Raw genomic sequence first — 14,971 nt, 5'->3', positions numbered from 1 at the left:
TAAAATTATTCTACAGAACTTAATTTTGTATTCGTGAAATGCTGAATTTGATGTAGTTGTAGCTACCATGGTTAATAATCTAGTTAAAGACAATAGTCAGAATCCACTAAATAAGAATCCCTACTTGACAGCACTGAGTGGAAAAAGCATTGGGTTCCAGAAGGAAAAGCTCACTTACTTGCTGTGCTCATCACATTCCTCCCCAAAGTATTAGTGTTGTTATCACTGCTGCTTCGGCTTAGATTCATGTTGTTCGTGGCATTAGTCCGTGCTATGTTTGCCACTCTCCTTACAAAACTCTCCAAGCTAGATGTTTCTCTTGAGGACAGATTAGGAACACTTGCACTAGAGCTCATGGGGGCCCCAGCAGCCAACAGAGAACTCACGGACAGTCTGTTACTTGCTGAAGAGCTAAGGGGTCGTTGTGAAGCTGCTTCTTTATTAGTTAATTCAGATACTGAACTAACGTCAGGAGAACTAACGCTAACAATTCCCATGGATATTGCACTAGACTCCCCAGGAGTCCGAACAGAACTATCAGGGCCTAACTTTCTTTCAGCATTTTCACTTCCCGTTTCCGCAGTTAAGGTGCTGGTGCTTGCACTGGAAGATGACCCTACTTCTGTTTGAGGGACGTTTTCAGCAGATGAAAGAACAACAATTGGTTCATGGACATCAGCTCCTGAAACTATACTGTGTTCCATTACAATTTCTGATCTCCGTTCCGTTTTGGTCGAACCCAAGCTGATGTCGCTGCTACTGGCCACGCTACACACAGAACTGCTGCTTCCTTTTCTACTTGAGGAGCCTGCAGCAGCTGATGTCTTGTCTGGACAGTTGTTTTTCACCAAGCTGCTCCATGATTGCGTTGTGCCTGAAACAGTGGATGAAACAGGTTTGGGTGATGCCACTGTATCAGGGTCGTACCCTGGTGCAAGCTTGAGGTCAAATTTTCCTTCTGCGCCCATACGGTAAGAGTTTGAGCCACCAGCATCCCAGGTGACATCAATCCAGCCTGGAAAGGGACAGGAGTTTGTGAGACCCAGCAGAAAGCAGATAGGAGCGTGTCAGACAGTAGCTCCACAATATGGGATCAGCTTTTCATCACTGCTGTACTTCTCTGAGGTTTTATAGTTATTTAAGGTCTGCCAACTAAAGTTAAATTCTTCCTTTTATTTTCTTATTTCTATACTGTTCACTCTTGGTGATTTAAAAACAAGGGTCATGTTTACATTTATTGGGTATCTTTTAAGGGAAAGAACCATTAAAATTATAAAAGAACTGATGCTAAAGCATGTATACATAAATTTTAAGTAAAAGGGTTTTTTGATGCTAACGAGATTTTGTGATTGAATGTCTTTTACAGATAATAAAACAAAACAACCTGTTGGTTTATCACATTCATTTCAAAGTTTGGGCTATATAATAAAAATGACATGTAATATTTATATATGACTAGAAATGTTAAATTAACCAGCTCAAATAACACTAAGTTAGCATTTCGGTTGTGTTCTCAAAGTTCAGTAGTTACTTGATTCTTTTAGGTTTGAGTAAATTTGAATAAACACAGAAAATTTTAAAAACAAAAGCTGGAAAGTATGCCAAGTTCTTTAAAATTAGAACCTACATGCTAAAACTAGTAATGTGTAAAAACCTAATGAACAATGATATTCAACCTACATTTACTCATACTTAGAAAATACTTCATCTTTTTCAAAAATAGTAACTTCCAAAAGCAATAAAATAAGGTGTCTAATAGAAAAGAAATTAAAAGAAATGTTACAATCTGATTTTAGTATTATAGGCTACTTCAGGGAAAAATACAACACATTAAATATATATCTTAAAGAAGTAACAAGTCCTTATAAAGTTTGAAAGCACTTTAGCCACACACATACTCCTGTGTGTGCATACACACGTCAAGTTCAGACAAGTTTTTGATGAGGTGGGGGAGGGAGCAGAAGTAATATTAAATTAGATGTAGGGATTAGCTGCATATCAGAAATTTGAAAGAGAAAAATTATAGCCTCAAATATACATAATCTAGAAGTTACTTCAAATTGCCTCAGCTATTCTGTATACTGAAATGAGTTTTGAAGAACCAACATTTAACTATCTCCTTCCTGTAATATGGGAAAGAAAAGGTTCAACCATGTAGCCCAAACCCAATAAAATAGGAAATAATCTAAAAAAAAATGACAAAAAATTAACTGTATCTAAGTTTCACAAGGATAAAGATCATCGTTTTTTGTTAACCACTGTCAATATATGTCTGACAATTTTTAAGTAATATGAAACTGGCGTATACAATCAATAGGATACTATTCTGCACTAAAAAAAAAGATGAAATAGTGCCTTTTGGGACTATCAAATGGCACCTGAGGATAAGCAAGAAAGAAAGTAAAAGTTCCTGGATGTTTTCTCTCATGAAGTATGAATTACCAACACAATCGAACTGGCAAAAAAGCCACATAAACTTAATCCTCCAAATCATGGAAACCTATGGTGGTTGCCAGAGCGAAAAGGGAGGAGAGTGAGACAGATGAGCAGACTGTTCTTTTTGGTGTTGGAATGGTAGAGGAATACTGTTATAATGAGGAGTAAGCATCACACACGAGAGTTGTGAAGCTAAACTATAATATTGCAAACAAATAAATGGATTTTAAAATGAAGAAAAACTAAATATTCCTACCAACACATAAGATTCTTCAGTAAGGAAACAGCAATTTAATAAAACAAAGGAAAATAATTTCAAAAAGCTAAACCACTCATATTAGGCTTCAGAATATGTTTATATTAATATCAAAGGTGAAGCAAGAAAAGATGCAGACGTACTATACTTAAGTGTCTCAATACAGGGCTAGGGAGATAGCTCAACAGGCTGAACATAGGCTTTGCACGTAGGAGGCCCACGTTTGATTCTAGAATCATATAATACCCAGAGTTTTGCTAGGTGTATCCCTGAACACAGAACCTGAGTACTATTGGATATAATCCAATACAAAGACGAAAGCATAAAAGTACAAAACACTGAACAGCCATGTCTAAAACATTAAAAAAGATAGTGACTAATACCTAACCATTGCTCTAAACAAAAGACTTAAGTACTTAGAGGGTAAGATTCCTTTCTGGAGGCTTTAATGTGTGACCTAATGGCCTAACATGGCTTTTTTTTTGGGGGGGGGCACACCCGGTGATGCACAGGGGTTTCTCCTGGCTCACGCACTCAGGAATTACTGCTGGCAGTGCCCGGGGAGCCATATGGGCTGCTGGGAATCGAAACCAAGTCTGCTGAGTGCAAGGCAAACACCCTATCCCCTGTGCTATCGCTCCAGCCCCGCATGTGGCCATTTTGGTAAACCAGACCTCTCATTCATCAGATTAGCAAAATTGTCTTTGCTTCTCTCTCACACTTGGATATTAAGATTCCAATTTTCCTTGCTAGTTTCTTCCAGTATAAGAAAAATAAACTGCCTTTATATATTCTTAATTAGTCCACAAATACTTCAAAGCAAAAATAAATAATGTAGGGGAGAAAAAAAACACAATTAGCATTAAGATGCCTAAAAACATCTAAAGTTGCTGATTTAAATGCTACTACCAAGAGTTCAAATACTATTCTGATTTTTACACATTATGGGAGTTTTATGCTCACTCATGGCAAACCTGCCTGGATTATAATGATTTATAAGTATAAACAGAGAAGTGACTTTGGCTATAGGAAAAATCAAAAAACAAGATATTAAAATAATTTACTCATGTAAACAAATCTTCTAATCACAAAGGAAATAAAAATAATAAGATACTAAAAGTTATTCTACTAAATACTATATCTTCTATTATAATCCTTTAAATATTTGGTAGAAGTTGAGAGAATTAAAACATTTATTCTTCTTAACTTTTTTTTTTTTAATTCTTTTGCTTTTTGGGTCACACCCAGCAATGATCAGAGTTTACTCCTGGCTCTGCACTCAGGGGACTATATGGGATGCTGGGGGTAGAACTCGGGTGAGCCACATGCAAGGCAAACACCATACCCGCTGTACTATTGCGCCAGCCCTCTTCTTCACTCTTCCGCCCCTCTTTTTGGATCACACCCAGCAATGCTCAGGGGTTACTCCTGGCTCTGCCCTCATGAATTACTCCTGGCAGTGCCGGGGGAACCATATGGGATCCCGGGGATCGAACCAAGGTCGGCTAAGTGCAAGGCAATGCCCTACCCACTTTTTTTTTTTTTTGCTTTTTTTTTGGGTCACACCCAGCGATGCTCAGGGTTTACTCCTGGCTTTGCACTCAGGAATCACTCCTGGCAGTGCTTGGGGGACCATATGGGATGCCGGGGATCGAACCCGGGTCGGCCGCGTGCAAAGCAAACGCCCTACCCGCTGTGCTATCGCTCCGGCCCCCTACCCACTTTTAATGCTGGGTAAAATTGGTAAGATTCTATTTCCTAGTTGAGAAATTATATGTTAATGAATCAGTTTTTTAATTTAAAAAAAAAAAGAAATAGCCATTATAATTGATTCTGAAGTTAACAGAATAGATATGAATAGATATTAAGAAGATATGAATGTCCCTAAAATCTGTATTATCTAAGGTTAAAAACAATGATGATTTAGGGGCTACAGAACCAGGAGTACCTGAGCACTGCCAGGTGTGGCCCATAAACAAACCCCCAAAAAATCCTGATTTAAAAAATAAGAACCCTTATAAAAAGGGGAAGTTTAAGGCATCCTCCCAATAAAATGGTGAACACTGAAATACTGTAAAATGCATTAACAAAGGAAGATGCTAGATTTTGTTCTATACATTACTAAAGGACAGTAACTAAAATGTTAATACTTTTCCACAAAACTTATAAGAACAGGGGCTGGAATGATAGTACAGTACGGCGTTTGCCTTGCACGAGGCTGATCCGGGTTCATTCCCTGGCATCCCATATGGTCCCCTAAGCACTGCCAGGAGTGATTCCTGAGTTCAGAGTCCTGAGCATCGTGTGGTATACCCAAAAAACAACAATTAAAAAAAAAAAACTTATACAGAATAACAACAAAAAAAAATCACGCCCTAATTTCTGACAGGCTAACAAGATATAGAATAAATAGTACAAGAAAGAAAAGCATAAGAAAAATTTAAAACATAAAGATCAAGAAAAACTATGAATTAAAAAATAAATCAGAAAATGTGTTATAAAACTTATACTAGCTCATTAATCATCTCAAAAAAAGGTTATCAGTAAATTTCAAGTTGAAACTGAAAGTTTTTAATTGCTATTTTTAAATAATTTTTTTCCTTTTTAAAACTCAATAAACCAGTTCTACACAGTGCCATCACAACTTTACAATTCATAAATTTTGCCAAAAAAATAAAAGATACTTTAACTTAAATACTTCACTGCAAATGCTAGGCACCCACTCACCATTGTGTAGTTCTCCTGTGACAGTCCCTTCTCCCTGAGGGCTGCCATCCTGATCTCTCCATTTCCAATCAAGGCCTCTGATCACACGAGCTCCTGGCACCATATATTTCAGAACCTGGGAACGTACTAGACGCCTCTGTCTTCTAAGATTAGCTTCTGCTTCTTTTGCTGCTTTTCCTATAATACAGAAATTAAAGGAATATGAACAAAATGATTTTTTCGAAATTCAACTGTTCAAGGCATCAGGGCTTCGGATATACCAGTGATATGAGTGGTATAGTCATATGTCCAAAACACAAACTCAACAAAATGAAAATGTGAGATCTAAACTGCAACCACTGAAACTTTGTAATGTGCCTGTCAAAGTGACAGGCAGGGATGGGCTGAGGGTTGGAGTGGGAAGGGAATATGGAACACTGGTGGAGGAAAGTATAGACACTGGTGGTGGGACTGGTATTGAAATATTATATGCCTAAAACTCAACTATTAATAACTTTGTAAATCATAGCTATTAATTAAAATTTTAAAAAAGAAAAACCCTAATTTGCCTGTTAGAGAAAATCTACTTCCATCTCTTTACCTAGCTGATCTTCACACACTCCATTTACAGTCCCATAAAGTTCAAATCCAGATAGTGAGAGGTAGTGTGTTTGTCCACTAGCATTCTTCCCCATCTGTTTAATTCGGATATGTCGCCATCCTTGCTTCTCATCCTTTGGTGGATCGAGAGGCCAAGTTGCTGTTGACCTGTGAATTTTGTTAGGGAAAAAAATGTGCAATGTTTTGAAACAGATAAAAACAATGGACACAGTACATAAAATAAAATTATACAAGAGAATTATAGCAAAACCCACTATTTTTCATATAGTTATTAGTTTATTAGGAAAATCAAGAAATCAAAAGAGAAAAATATAGGGACCTGAGCAGTAGTACAGCAGGTAGGGTAAGGTGTTTGCCTTGCATGCGGCCAACCCAGGTTCGATCTTCAGAATTCCATATGGTCCCCCGAGCACCATCAGGAGTTATTCCTGAGTGCAGAGCCAAGAGTAACCCCTGAGCATCACTGGGTGTGACCCAAAAAACCAAAACCAAAACCAAATACCATGGGGGGAAAAAAAAAAAGAAAAAACATAGTCAAGTAAATAAGCTTTGGGGGCTGGAGCAATAACACAGCAGGTAGGGCGTTTGCCTTGCACGCGACCGACCTGGGTTCGATTCCCAGCACCCCATATGATCCCCTGACCACTGCCAGGAGTAATTCCTGAGTGCAGAGCCAGGAGTAACCCCTGTGCATCGCCAGGTGTGACAGGAAGGAAGGAAGGAAGGGAGGGAGGGACGGAGGTAGGGAGGGAGAGGGGGGGGGAAGGGAGGGAGAGAGGGGGGGAAGGGAGGGAAGGAAGGAAGGAAGGAAGGAGGGAGGGAGGGAGGGGGGGGAGGGAGGGAGGGAGGGAAGGAAGGAAGGAAGGAAGGAAGGAAGGAAGGAAGGAAGGAAGGAAGGAAGGAAGGAAGGAAGGAAGGAAGGAAGGAAGGAAGGAAGGAAGGAAGGAAATAAGCTTTTGCAATACACCCAGGCTGGGGATGTTGTCTAGTGGTGAAGTGTATGAGTTGCATACTTGAAAACTGGGGTTCAACTCAACCCCCAGCAGCACAAAGATATATAAATAAAAATAAAATATAATAAAACAGAGCCAGGACTATATGAGACTGCTGGGCATTGCAAAAGTAACAAGAAAGGGTAGGGGTAGGGAAAGAGGAAAATAAGCAAGGTATATAATTTTTTAAGAAACAAACAAAAATCTGGGCCACAGAACTAGTATAGGGGCTTAAGCACTTGCCCTGTAATGCAGCTGAGCTAGGTTAAGTACTTGGCACAGCATATGGTACCCTGTGCACTACCAAGAATAATCCCTGGGCACAGAGCTACGATTGACCCCTGAGCACTGTTCCATTAAGACCAAAAATCAAAATAACAACAACAACAAAGATGTGATAAAGATCTCTGTAAAATAAAATGAAAACAAAAAGAAAAAATAAGATGAAATGTTTAAATGTATAATATTAATTTCATTCATAGTGAACTGAAGAAGTAAGACAAACTGGTAGCACTGCACTGTAGCACTGTTGTCCCGTTGCTCATTGATTTGCTCAAGCGGGCACCAGTAACGTCTCCATTGTGAGACTTGTTGTTACTGTTTTTGGCATATCGAATACACCATGGGTAGCTTGCCAGGCTCTGCCATGCGGGCAGGATACTCTCAGTAGCTTGCCGGGCTCTCCAAGAGGGACAGAGGAATCGAACCCAGGTCAGCCACGTACAAGGCAAACGCCCTACCCGCTGTGCTATCACTCTAGTCCAAGACAAACTGGTAAGAATAATGAATATCCTGCAATTAAAAAGTTTACAATTACAAAGTTTTAAATAATGTATCACACATTTAACTTTAAACCTTAAAAATATGATCAAAATATTAAGAGGCATCTACTATACTACATGAACAGTAAACTGAACACTCTACTTCTCAAAATGTACCACACTCTATAATTCAAATTTACTAGATTAAAGATTTTAGAATACTGACATTATTTTAAAAATAGTAAGGCCGGGTAGTATAAGAGGTAAGGGGGCCTGCAGGCAGCCAAGGGAAAATCAGTGCCCAGCACCAGAGGAGTCCCCTGCGCACTGGCACTGTGGCCCTCCAAAAACAGTTTATGGTACCAGGGAGCTGGCTTCAAAGGTGGAGTACACGCTGACCTTGCAAGAGCCCAAGATTCAATCACTGACTCTCACAGTTTGCCAGCAGTGACAGAAGTGACCCCTGTAAGCTCAAGGTAGGGAGAAGCTCAGCTCTAGACCCCACCCGCCTCCATAAATATGAAGCAGGCATAGGGCAGGCTGGGGAGATAGTTCAAAAGGCTCAAGAGAGCATAAGCCTTGCACACTGGAGCTCCAAGTTCAACCCCCAGTACCATTTGGTTTTTGAGCCCCCAAACACTACCCAGTGTGTCTCAAAACTAAAGAATGAATTAAGATTAAAATTTAGGATAAGATACATAAATATAAGACAGACTTAAACTCAGTCACCATTCTATAACCAGCAATTGCCACTACCAATTTGAAAGCACTCAAATGTAGTGACTGGAGAACTGAGCAGAAAGATCATTTTATTTTCTTGTCTTTTGACTAGTTTGTTAAAAACATAATATAATTTCACTCAATAAGCAAGCACAGCTTACCATTCATGTTTAATCTGAAGATTTTGGCAGTTTTTATAGAATATTTTAAGTTTATAATATTGAGAAGGAGATATGCTCAGTAGCAAAGCACATGGCACGCACATGTGAGGCCCTAGATTTTATCCTTGGAACCATGCAAAAAAACTTCATACCTAAATTATGACATCAAGTGACATATTTTAGAATATAGACTAGCTTAAATATCTCACAAATAATGAAGCTCTATGAGCATATAATTATAATAATTTTAAAAACTCTTTATTGAGTTTTCCAGTTTGCAAAGACTCCGCAACTAACCCTGGTTCATTGAGACTGCAGTCATCAACATGGGTATACAAAGAAGTCCAGTTCTGTCCATCTTTGGATACCTGGAAAACCCAATTTCTCAGTGCAGACCTTCCATAACCACGAGCATGACGAAGTGTATATGCTGATGGTACTACCCAGAGACCAAGATCTATGGCAAACCAGGCGTTCTTATCATCATTACTATGGCAATTTAAAGCTGAATTGTCACGGCTTAATATGTCTTCTAAGCGGCCATAAGGTAGATTTCTTCCTTCTGATGATGTTACTACTACAAGTCCATATGCAGCTGGATTTACCCATTCATAGGCAGTTCTATACAAAAAAATAAAGAAAAATTAGTAATTAACCTTATCAAAATAACTACATTGGTTCATACTAAAGTTTGGTTATTAGCAATTTTGATATTGTTTCTTCCTAAATAGAGTTTGGATATTCTGTTAAACCTTCGAAACAAAACAAAATTAAGTAGTTAACAATTTTATTTTATTAAAGTGAATTTTTTTTTTTTTTTTTTTTTACTCAAATGATCTCCATATTATACAGAATGACTTACTTGGCATTTGTCCCAATCCAGTAAACGATACCATTTTCATCAAAATCATGCTGGTGCCGAAAAGTGAAATTTTGCCCTTCTCTTAATTTTCGAACAAAAACAAATGAAGATCGGTCAAAATCATACCACTGTTTTGCTACCTAAACCAAAAAAAATGAGGAAGAAACATAATTCCATTAGTAAATACACTGCTACTTCGCCCATTCCTTTAATATAAATTATTTCATTATTACAAATACTCAAGAATATTCTTGGGAAAACATAGAGACAGGCAGAGGTGAGGCACATTGTTAGTGATCAGGGAACCATGTACGCTAAGATCACAAATATTTAAACAGCATTTAAACACATGACTTTAATAAATTTTAAATGCACATATTTTGTATACATATGTGTGCAGTCTTTTTGTTTTGCCATACCCAGGGATACTCTGCACATAGGTATTACTCCTGGTGGTACTCAGAGGAAAATATGGGATCTCAGGGATAAAAACTTAGGTTGGATGAGTGCAAGGCAAGTGCCCTATGCACTGTACTATCACTCCAGCTTATAGGTTAAGATAGGGGAAAAAAAAAATCTTGATCATACCATTAAAAATATTTTCCTCTTATTAATCTGCATAAATTTTCATAGCTACATGATTTTTTCAATTAGTAGAATCATCAATTTTATATCCCTTTAGGGATCAATGTTATTTTGTTCATTAGCACTGTAAATAACTCATCTTTTATTTTTTTTTTTTTTTTGCTTTTTGGATCACACCCGGCGATGCACAGGGGTTACTCCTGGCTTTGCACTCAGGAATTACTCCTGGCAGTGCTCAGGGGACCATATGGGATGCTGGGATTCGAACCCGGGTTGGCCGCGTGCAAGGCAAATGCCCTACGCACTATGCTACCACTCCAGCCCTAATAACTCTTATCTTTAAAAAGAAACCACCTTGGGGCTGGAGCGAGAGCACAGTAGGTAGGGTGTTTGCCTTGTACGTGGCTGACCTGGGTCCGATTCCCAGCATCCCATATGGCCCCCTGAGCACAGAGCCAGGAGTAACCCCTGTACATCTCTGGGTGTGACCCAAAGAAAAGCAAAAATAATAATAAAGGATAGAAAAGAAAAAAAGAAACCATCTGTGGTTTATAGAGATTACTTTAAGAAAAGATCCTCAGGGCTGGAGAGATAGCACAGCGGGTAGGGCGTTTGCCTTGCACGCGGCCGACCTGGGTTCAAATCCCAGCATCCCATATGGTCCCCTGAGCACGGCCAGGGGTGATTCCTGAGTGCATAGCCAGGAGTAACCCCTGCGCATCGCCAGGTGTGACCCAAAAAGCAAAAAAAAAAAAAAAAAAGAAAAGAAAAGATCCCCAAAAGTAGAATCACGGGTCAAATTATACTGCCACTACTCTGGATACATGCTTCTGAAACTACTTTTCTAAAAGGCTAATCCATGACAAAAATGTTTGAATTCACCAGATGGCTGAGAAAAGCTCACCATTTTCAAGAGATACTGTTCCAGAGATTCAACTGTCGCTAAGGGTTCCATCTTCAGCATTCTGCCAGTTCTGTCTATCAATGCAGTTTCACCAGGGGCACGTTCCAGCCGAAATCTTAATCTTCTGGTAAGGATCTACACCAAAGTTATCAGAATGGTTAGAAAATAGATTGCTTTTCCCCCTAAGAATTGTAAAACTCCCCTAAGAATCTGGCAAATCTCACAGTGTACAGTGATACCCAATTATACATATATGTATTCATGTGTTTATAGAAATTAAGATTTATATAGAAAATACAGCTAAATAAAACTGTTATCCCTACATATTCGTTAGTAAAACAACAGATTTAATACTTTCTTGCAACTTTTAAAGATTATTGGCTTTTGGGGCTGCAGCTCGCAGCCGACCCAGGTTCAATTCCCAGCACTCCATATAGTCCCCCGAGCACCGCCAGGAGTAATTCCTGAGTGCATGAGCCAGGAATAACCCCTGTGCATCGCCAGGTGTGACTCAAAAAGAAAAAAACACAAAACAAATAAAGATTATTGGCTTTCAGCAATTTTATTTAAAGTTATTAAAATTGTTTAGAAACTTAAGTAGCTTTGTTTCTGTCTTGAAAATGTATCACTTATTGTACCATTTTATTTTTTTGGTTGGTTTTGGGGCTTAGGGATAATGCTTAGGACTTACCCCTTGCTCTGCACTCAGGGGTCTCTCCTGGCAGAACTAGGGGACAATGCAATGTGCTGGGTTTTACCCGGGCTGGCCATGTGCAAGGTAAATGTCCTACCCATTGTACTATTGCTCCAGCCCCTTAATGTACTTTTTAAAAATACAGAAACAGGGGCTGGAGCAATAGCACAGCGGGTAGGGCGCTTGCCTTGCACGCGGCCAACCCAGGCTGACCCAGGTTCGAATCCCAGCATCCCATATGGTCCCCTGAGCACCGCCAGGGGTAATTCCTGAGTGTAGAACCAGGAGTAACCCCTGTGCATTGCTGGGTGTGACCCAAAAAGCAAAAAAAAAAAAAAAAAAAAAATACAGAAACATTTAGTGACAAGGCATATGGTCCACATGTTGGGAGTTAATCCTGGCTCTGCATTCAGAAATCATTCTTGGCAGTGCTCAGGGGACCATATGGGATGCAATCCAGGTGGGCCGCATACAAGGCAAGTGCCCAATCACTGCAGCCATGAGCACATGTCTTGAGTGTGTGAAGCTTCAGGTCCAATCTCTAGTACCACTTGGCCCTCTCAAAGAATTAAAAACATTTATTAGAAAACTGATATTATAAAAGGCATAATAAAAACGTAGCTTAGGTAAAAAAAAAAAAAAAAAAAAAAAGAAAACTGATATTGATTCTTTGTGATTCGGGTTTATCAATTTGTTATTCCAGTCATGTAATACATCTAATTTTTTCCTGCTACTTTCAATAAGTGTCTTTTCTATTTACAACATATCAAATGTAAGTTACTGCTTACACTATTTATTGATAAATAATGCAATACTATCAAAATTGAACTGATTAAATGAAAGTATAAATACCACTAACATTCAAGAATCAAAGAAATTTTCAATGACATTTAAGTTAAAGTATTTAGTGATTAAACAAAATTATTATTTAATTCAACATGAAAACAGATTTTATTCTTAAGAATAGTATAAAACTGCCCCTAAATGCACTAAGCAATAACAGTAACTATTTTTTATGGCTACCTGGAGGTTATAGGAGGACCCTGGTGTATCATACAAATGGAGAGGTAGGCGTTCAATAGATTCTAGTACCGCTATTAGCTTTCGAATCAATGCAACTGCCGGTCGACTATGGGGGGGAAAAAAAATAACTGTGAAGAACTTTTATATACTTTCATATAAAAATGTTCATGCAAAAACTATGATAACCAACATCAACTAGAACTCAAACCTTAAGAACATTTAATTTTTCATTAGATTACACCTAAACAGTCAAAATTACTCTCAATTCAATTTCCTATGCTTAATAAAATATTTTGTTGCTCATAAAACATCATAAAATGTGACTGATATAACTAATCAATTACATAAATATATACCTATAAGAATATATAAAGTGGTAAAGTTTTTAAAGCAATACTTGCTGGCAAGGCATCACTGATGTAGTTTTCGGTAAAATAATTTGACAATCTGTTTCAAGAATTAGGAACAAGACTTGCCAGTTCAATCTCTGGCACCACTCAGTACCCCAGGTCTTGTCAGATGCAGCCCTGGAGGCCTCCACACCATCAGGCTGACCTCGGTATCCCTGGCACCACAGAGTCCGAGCAGCACCTCACCCACTGAATTACCAGCTACAGCAAAGAATCACTATGCAGGCCATGCACCCTGCCCTCTCAAGGCCACCACATCACCACTTGAGAGACCTTACCTAAAAATACTGGGGGAAAATATCACTTAATTCAATAATACCACTAAAATACCACTAAATGCCACTCAGAGAGCCCGGCAAGCTACCGAGAGTATCCCGCCCACATGGCAGAGCCTGGCAAGCTACCCGTGGAGTATTCGATATGCCAAAAATACTAACAAGTCTCACAATGGGGACGTTACTGGTGCCTGCTATAGCAAATCGATGAAAAACAGGCCTACAGTGCTACCACTAAAAAAGTTCATTTATTCTATATTTAATATGATATAAATGTCTATTTAAACCTTACTCCCATTATAACAATTATATTTAAGCATTATAGTTACTTGCAAAAAGCTAAAAAATGTTTAATGCAGTAATACTTGAAAAATTCTTTTACATCCATAATCTACAATGTAAAATAATATAAAATCACTTAAATCTGATTTTAAAGATCTAAACATACTTAAAAGTAAAATGAGGGGCTGGAGCGATAGCACAGCGGGTAGGGTGTTTGCCTTGCACGTGGCTGACCCGGGTTCAATCCCCGGCATCCCATATGGTTCCCCAAGCACTGCCAGGAGTAATTCCTGAGTGCAAAGCCAGGAGTAACCCCTGTGCCTCACTGGGTGTGACCCAAAAAGAAAAAAAAAAAAAAGTAAAATGAAATCATAAAATCACATAGCATCAAATAAGGTCTCAACTTCAATAATTATTTATAATGCTGCTAGCCATTTATTCTCATTGTTTAAGACAATACCACAGAGCATGCCATTTAATCCTAAAAAAATTTTTTCCTTGAATTTTGAGCCAACATACCAAGCCAGCAATGTTCAGGGGTTTACTCCTAGCTCTAACTAAGGAATCACTCCTTGTGTCACTCGGATTTAACCTTTTGCACATTTGCATGCTGGGGATTTAACCTGGGTGGGTTATGTGCAAGGCAAGTGCCCTACCTGCTGTACTATCTCTCTGGCTCCTCATCCAGAAATTTTATAAATTTGCTTTTCTATAAAAGAACGCTCAAAAACATCATTGCCATATTTAAGAATTAACAATTATCATCAAATATTCCATCAATATTTAAATCTGCACTTATAGGTTTTATGTGAGTAGGGTTATATCAAACCTAGGGCGTCACTGAGGCATCTATTCTATCACTGAGCTACATGTCTACCCCTAACAAGTGTATGTTAAGAAGAGATATAATTTAAACCAAGCAGTTAGTTTTATGCATAACAGATGGAAATTTTTCTTATTCCATTAGAATTAATGTTTTAAAAGCTTCACTCTCATTACACATAATGCTACTTTTTAAAAATTAATAAACATCTTCAGGTAAAAATATTATATGCAAACTTTTTTAAAAAACTGCAAACATCACAAATATCAAATTAGGAGAAATCTGGGGGTTTACCTTTCTTCATCTTCATTTTCACTAAAGGCCGTTTTAAAAACATTTATTCTTTCTACCAGTTGACTACAATCTTGTTTCATATCTAAATCCATGCTCTAAAGAAAACAAAAATGTTTTAAAGCTGTTAATAAAAATTTCTCCCAAAATTATGCATAAATAAAACACT

At 38.2% G+C, this 14,971-nt stretch overlaps 1 protein-coding gene across 9 annotated transcripts in view; it reads right to left on the bottom strand.

The window, feature by feature from the left end:
* HECTD1 (HECT domain E3 ubiquitin protein ligase 1) overlaps positions 1–14,971 on the bottom strand; it is a 98,237-nt gene that overhangs the window by 25,817 nt on the left and 57,449 nt on the right. For 6 of the 9 annotated variants that reach the window (XM_055130521.1, XM_055130524.1, XM_055130525.1 and 3 more), the window contains exons 18-25: positions 14,806–14,900; positions 12,722–12,827; positions 11,005–11,139; positions 9,516–9,655; positions 8,951–9,274; positions 6,000–6,166; positions 5,420–5,596; positions 179–1,015 (exon numbers count right to left, since the gene is read on the bottom strand). In XM_055130521.1, the coding sequence (XP_054986496.1) occupies positions 179–1,015; positions 5,420–5,596; positions 6,000–6,166; positions 8,951–9,274; positions 9,516–9,655; positions 11,005–11,139; positions 12,722–12,827; positions 14,806–14,900 (1,981 nt within the window). The remainder of the gene's footprint in view (positions 1–178; positions 1,016–5,419; positions 5,597–5,999; positions 6,167–8,950; positions 9,275–9,515; positions 9,656–11,004; positions 11,140–12,721; positions 12,828–14,805; positions 14,901–14,971) is intronic. The other 3 variants (XM_055130528.1, XM_055130529.1, XM_055130530.1) reach the window with 2 other exon arrangements.

Source organism: Sorex araneus, chromosome 3 (assembly GCF_027595985.1).
Source record: "Sorex araneus isolate mSorAra2 chromosome 3, mSorAra2.pri, whole genome shotgun sequence".
NCBI lineage: Eukaryota > Metazoa > Chordata > Mammalia > Eulipotyphla > Soricidae > Sorex > Sorex araneus.
The sequence above is the reverse complement of the archived record's forward strand: the minus strand, read 5'-3'. Positions and strand labels throughout refer to the sequence as shown.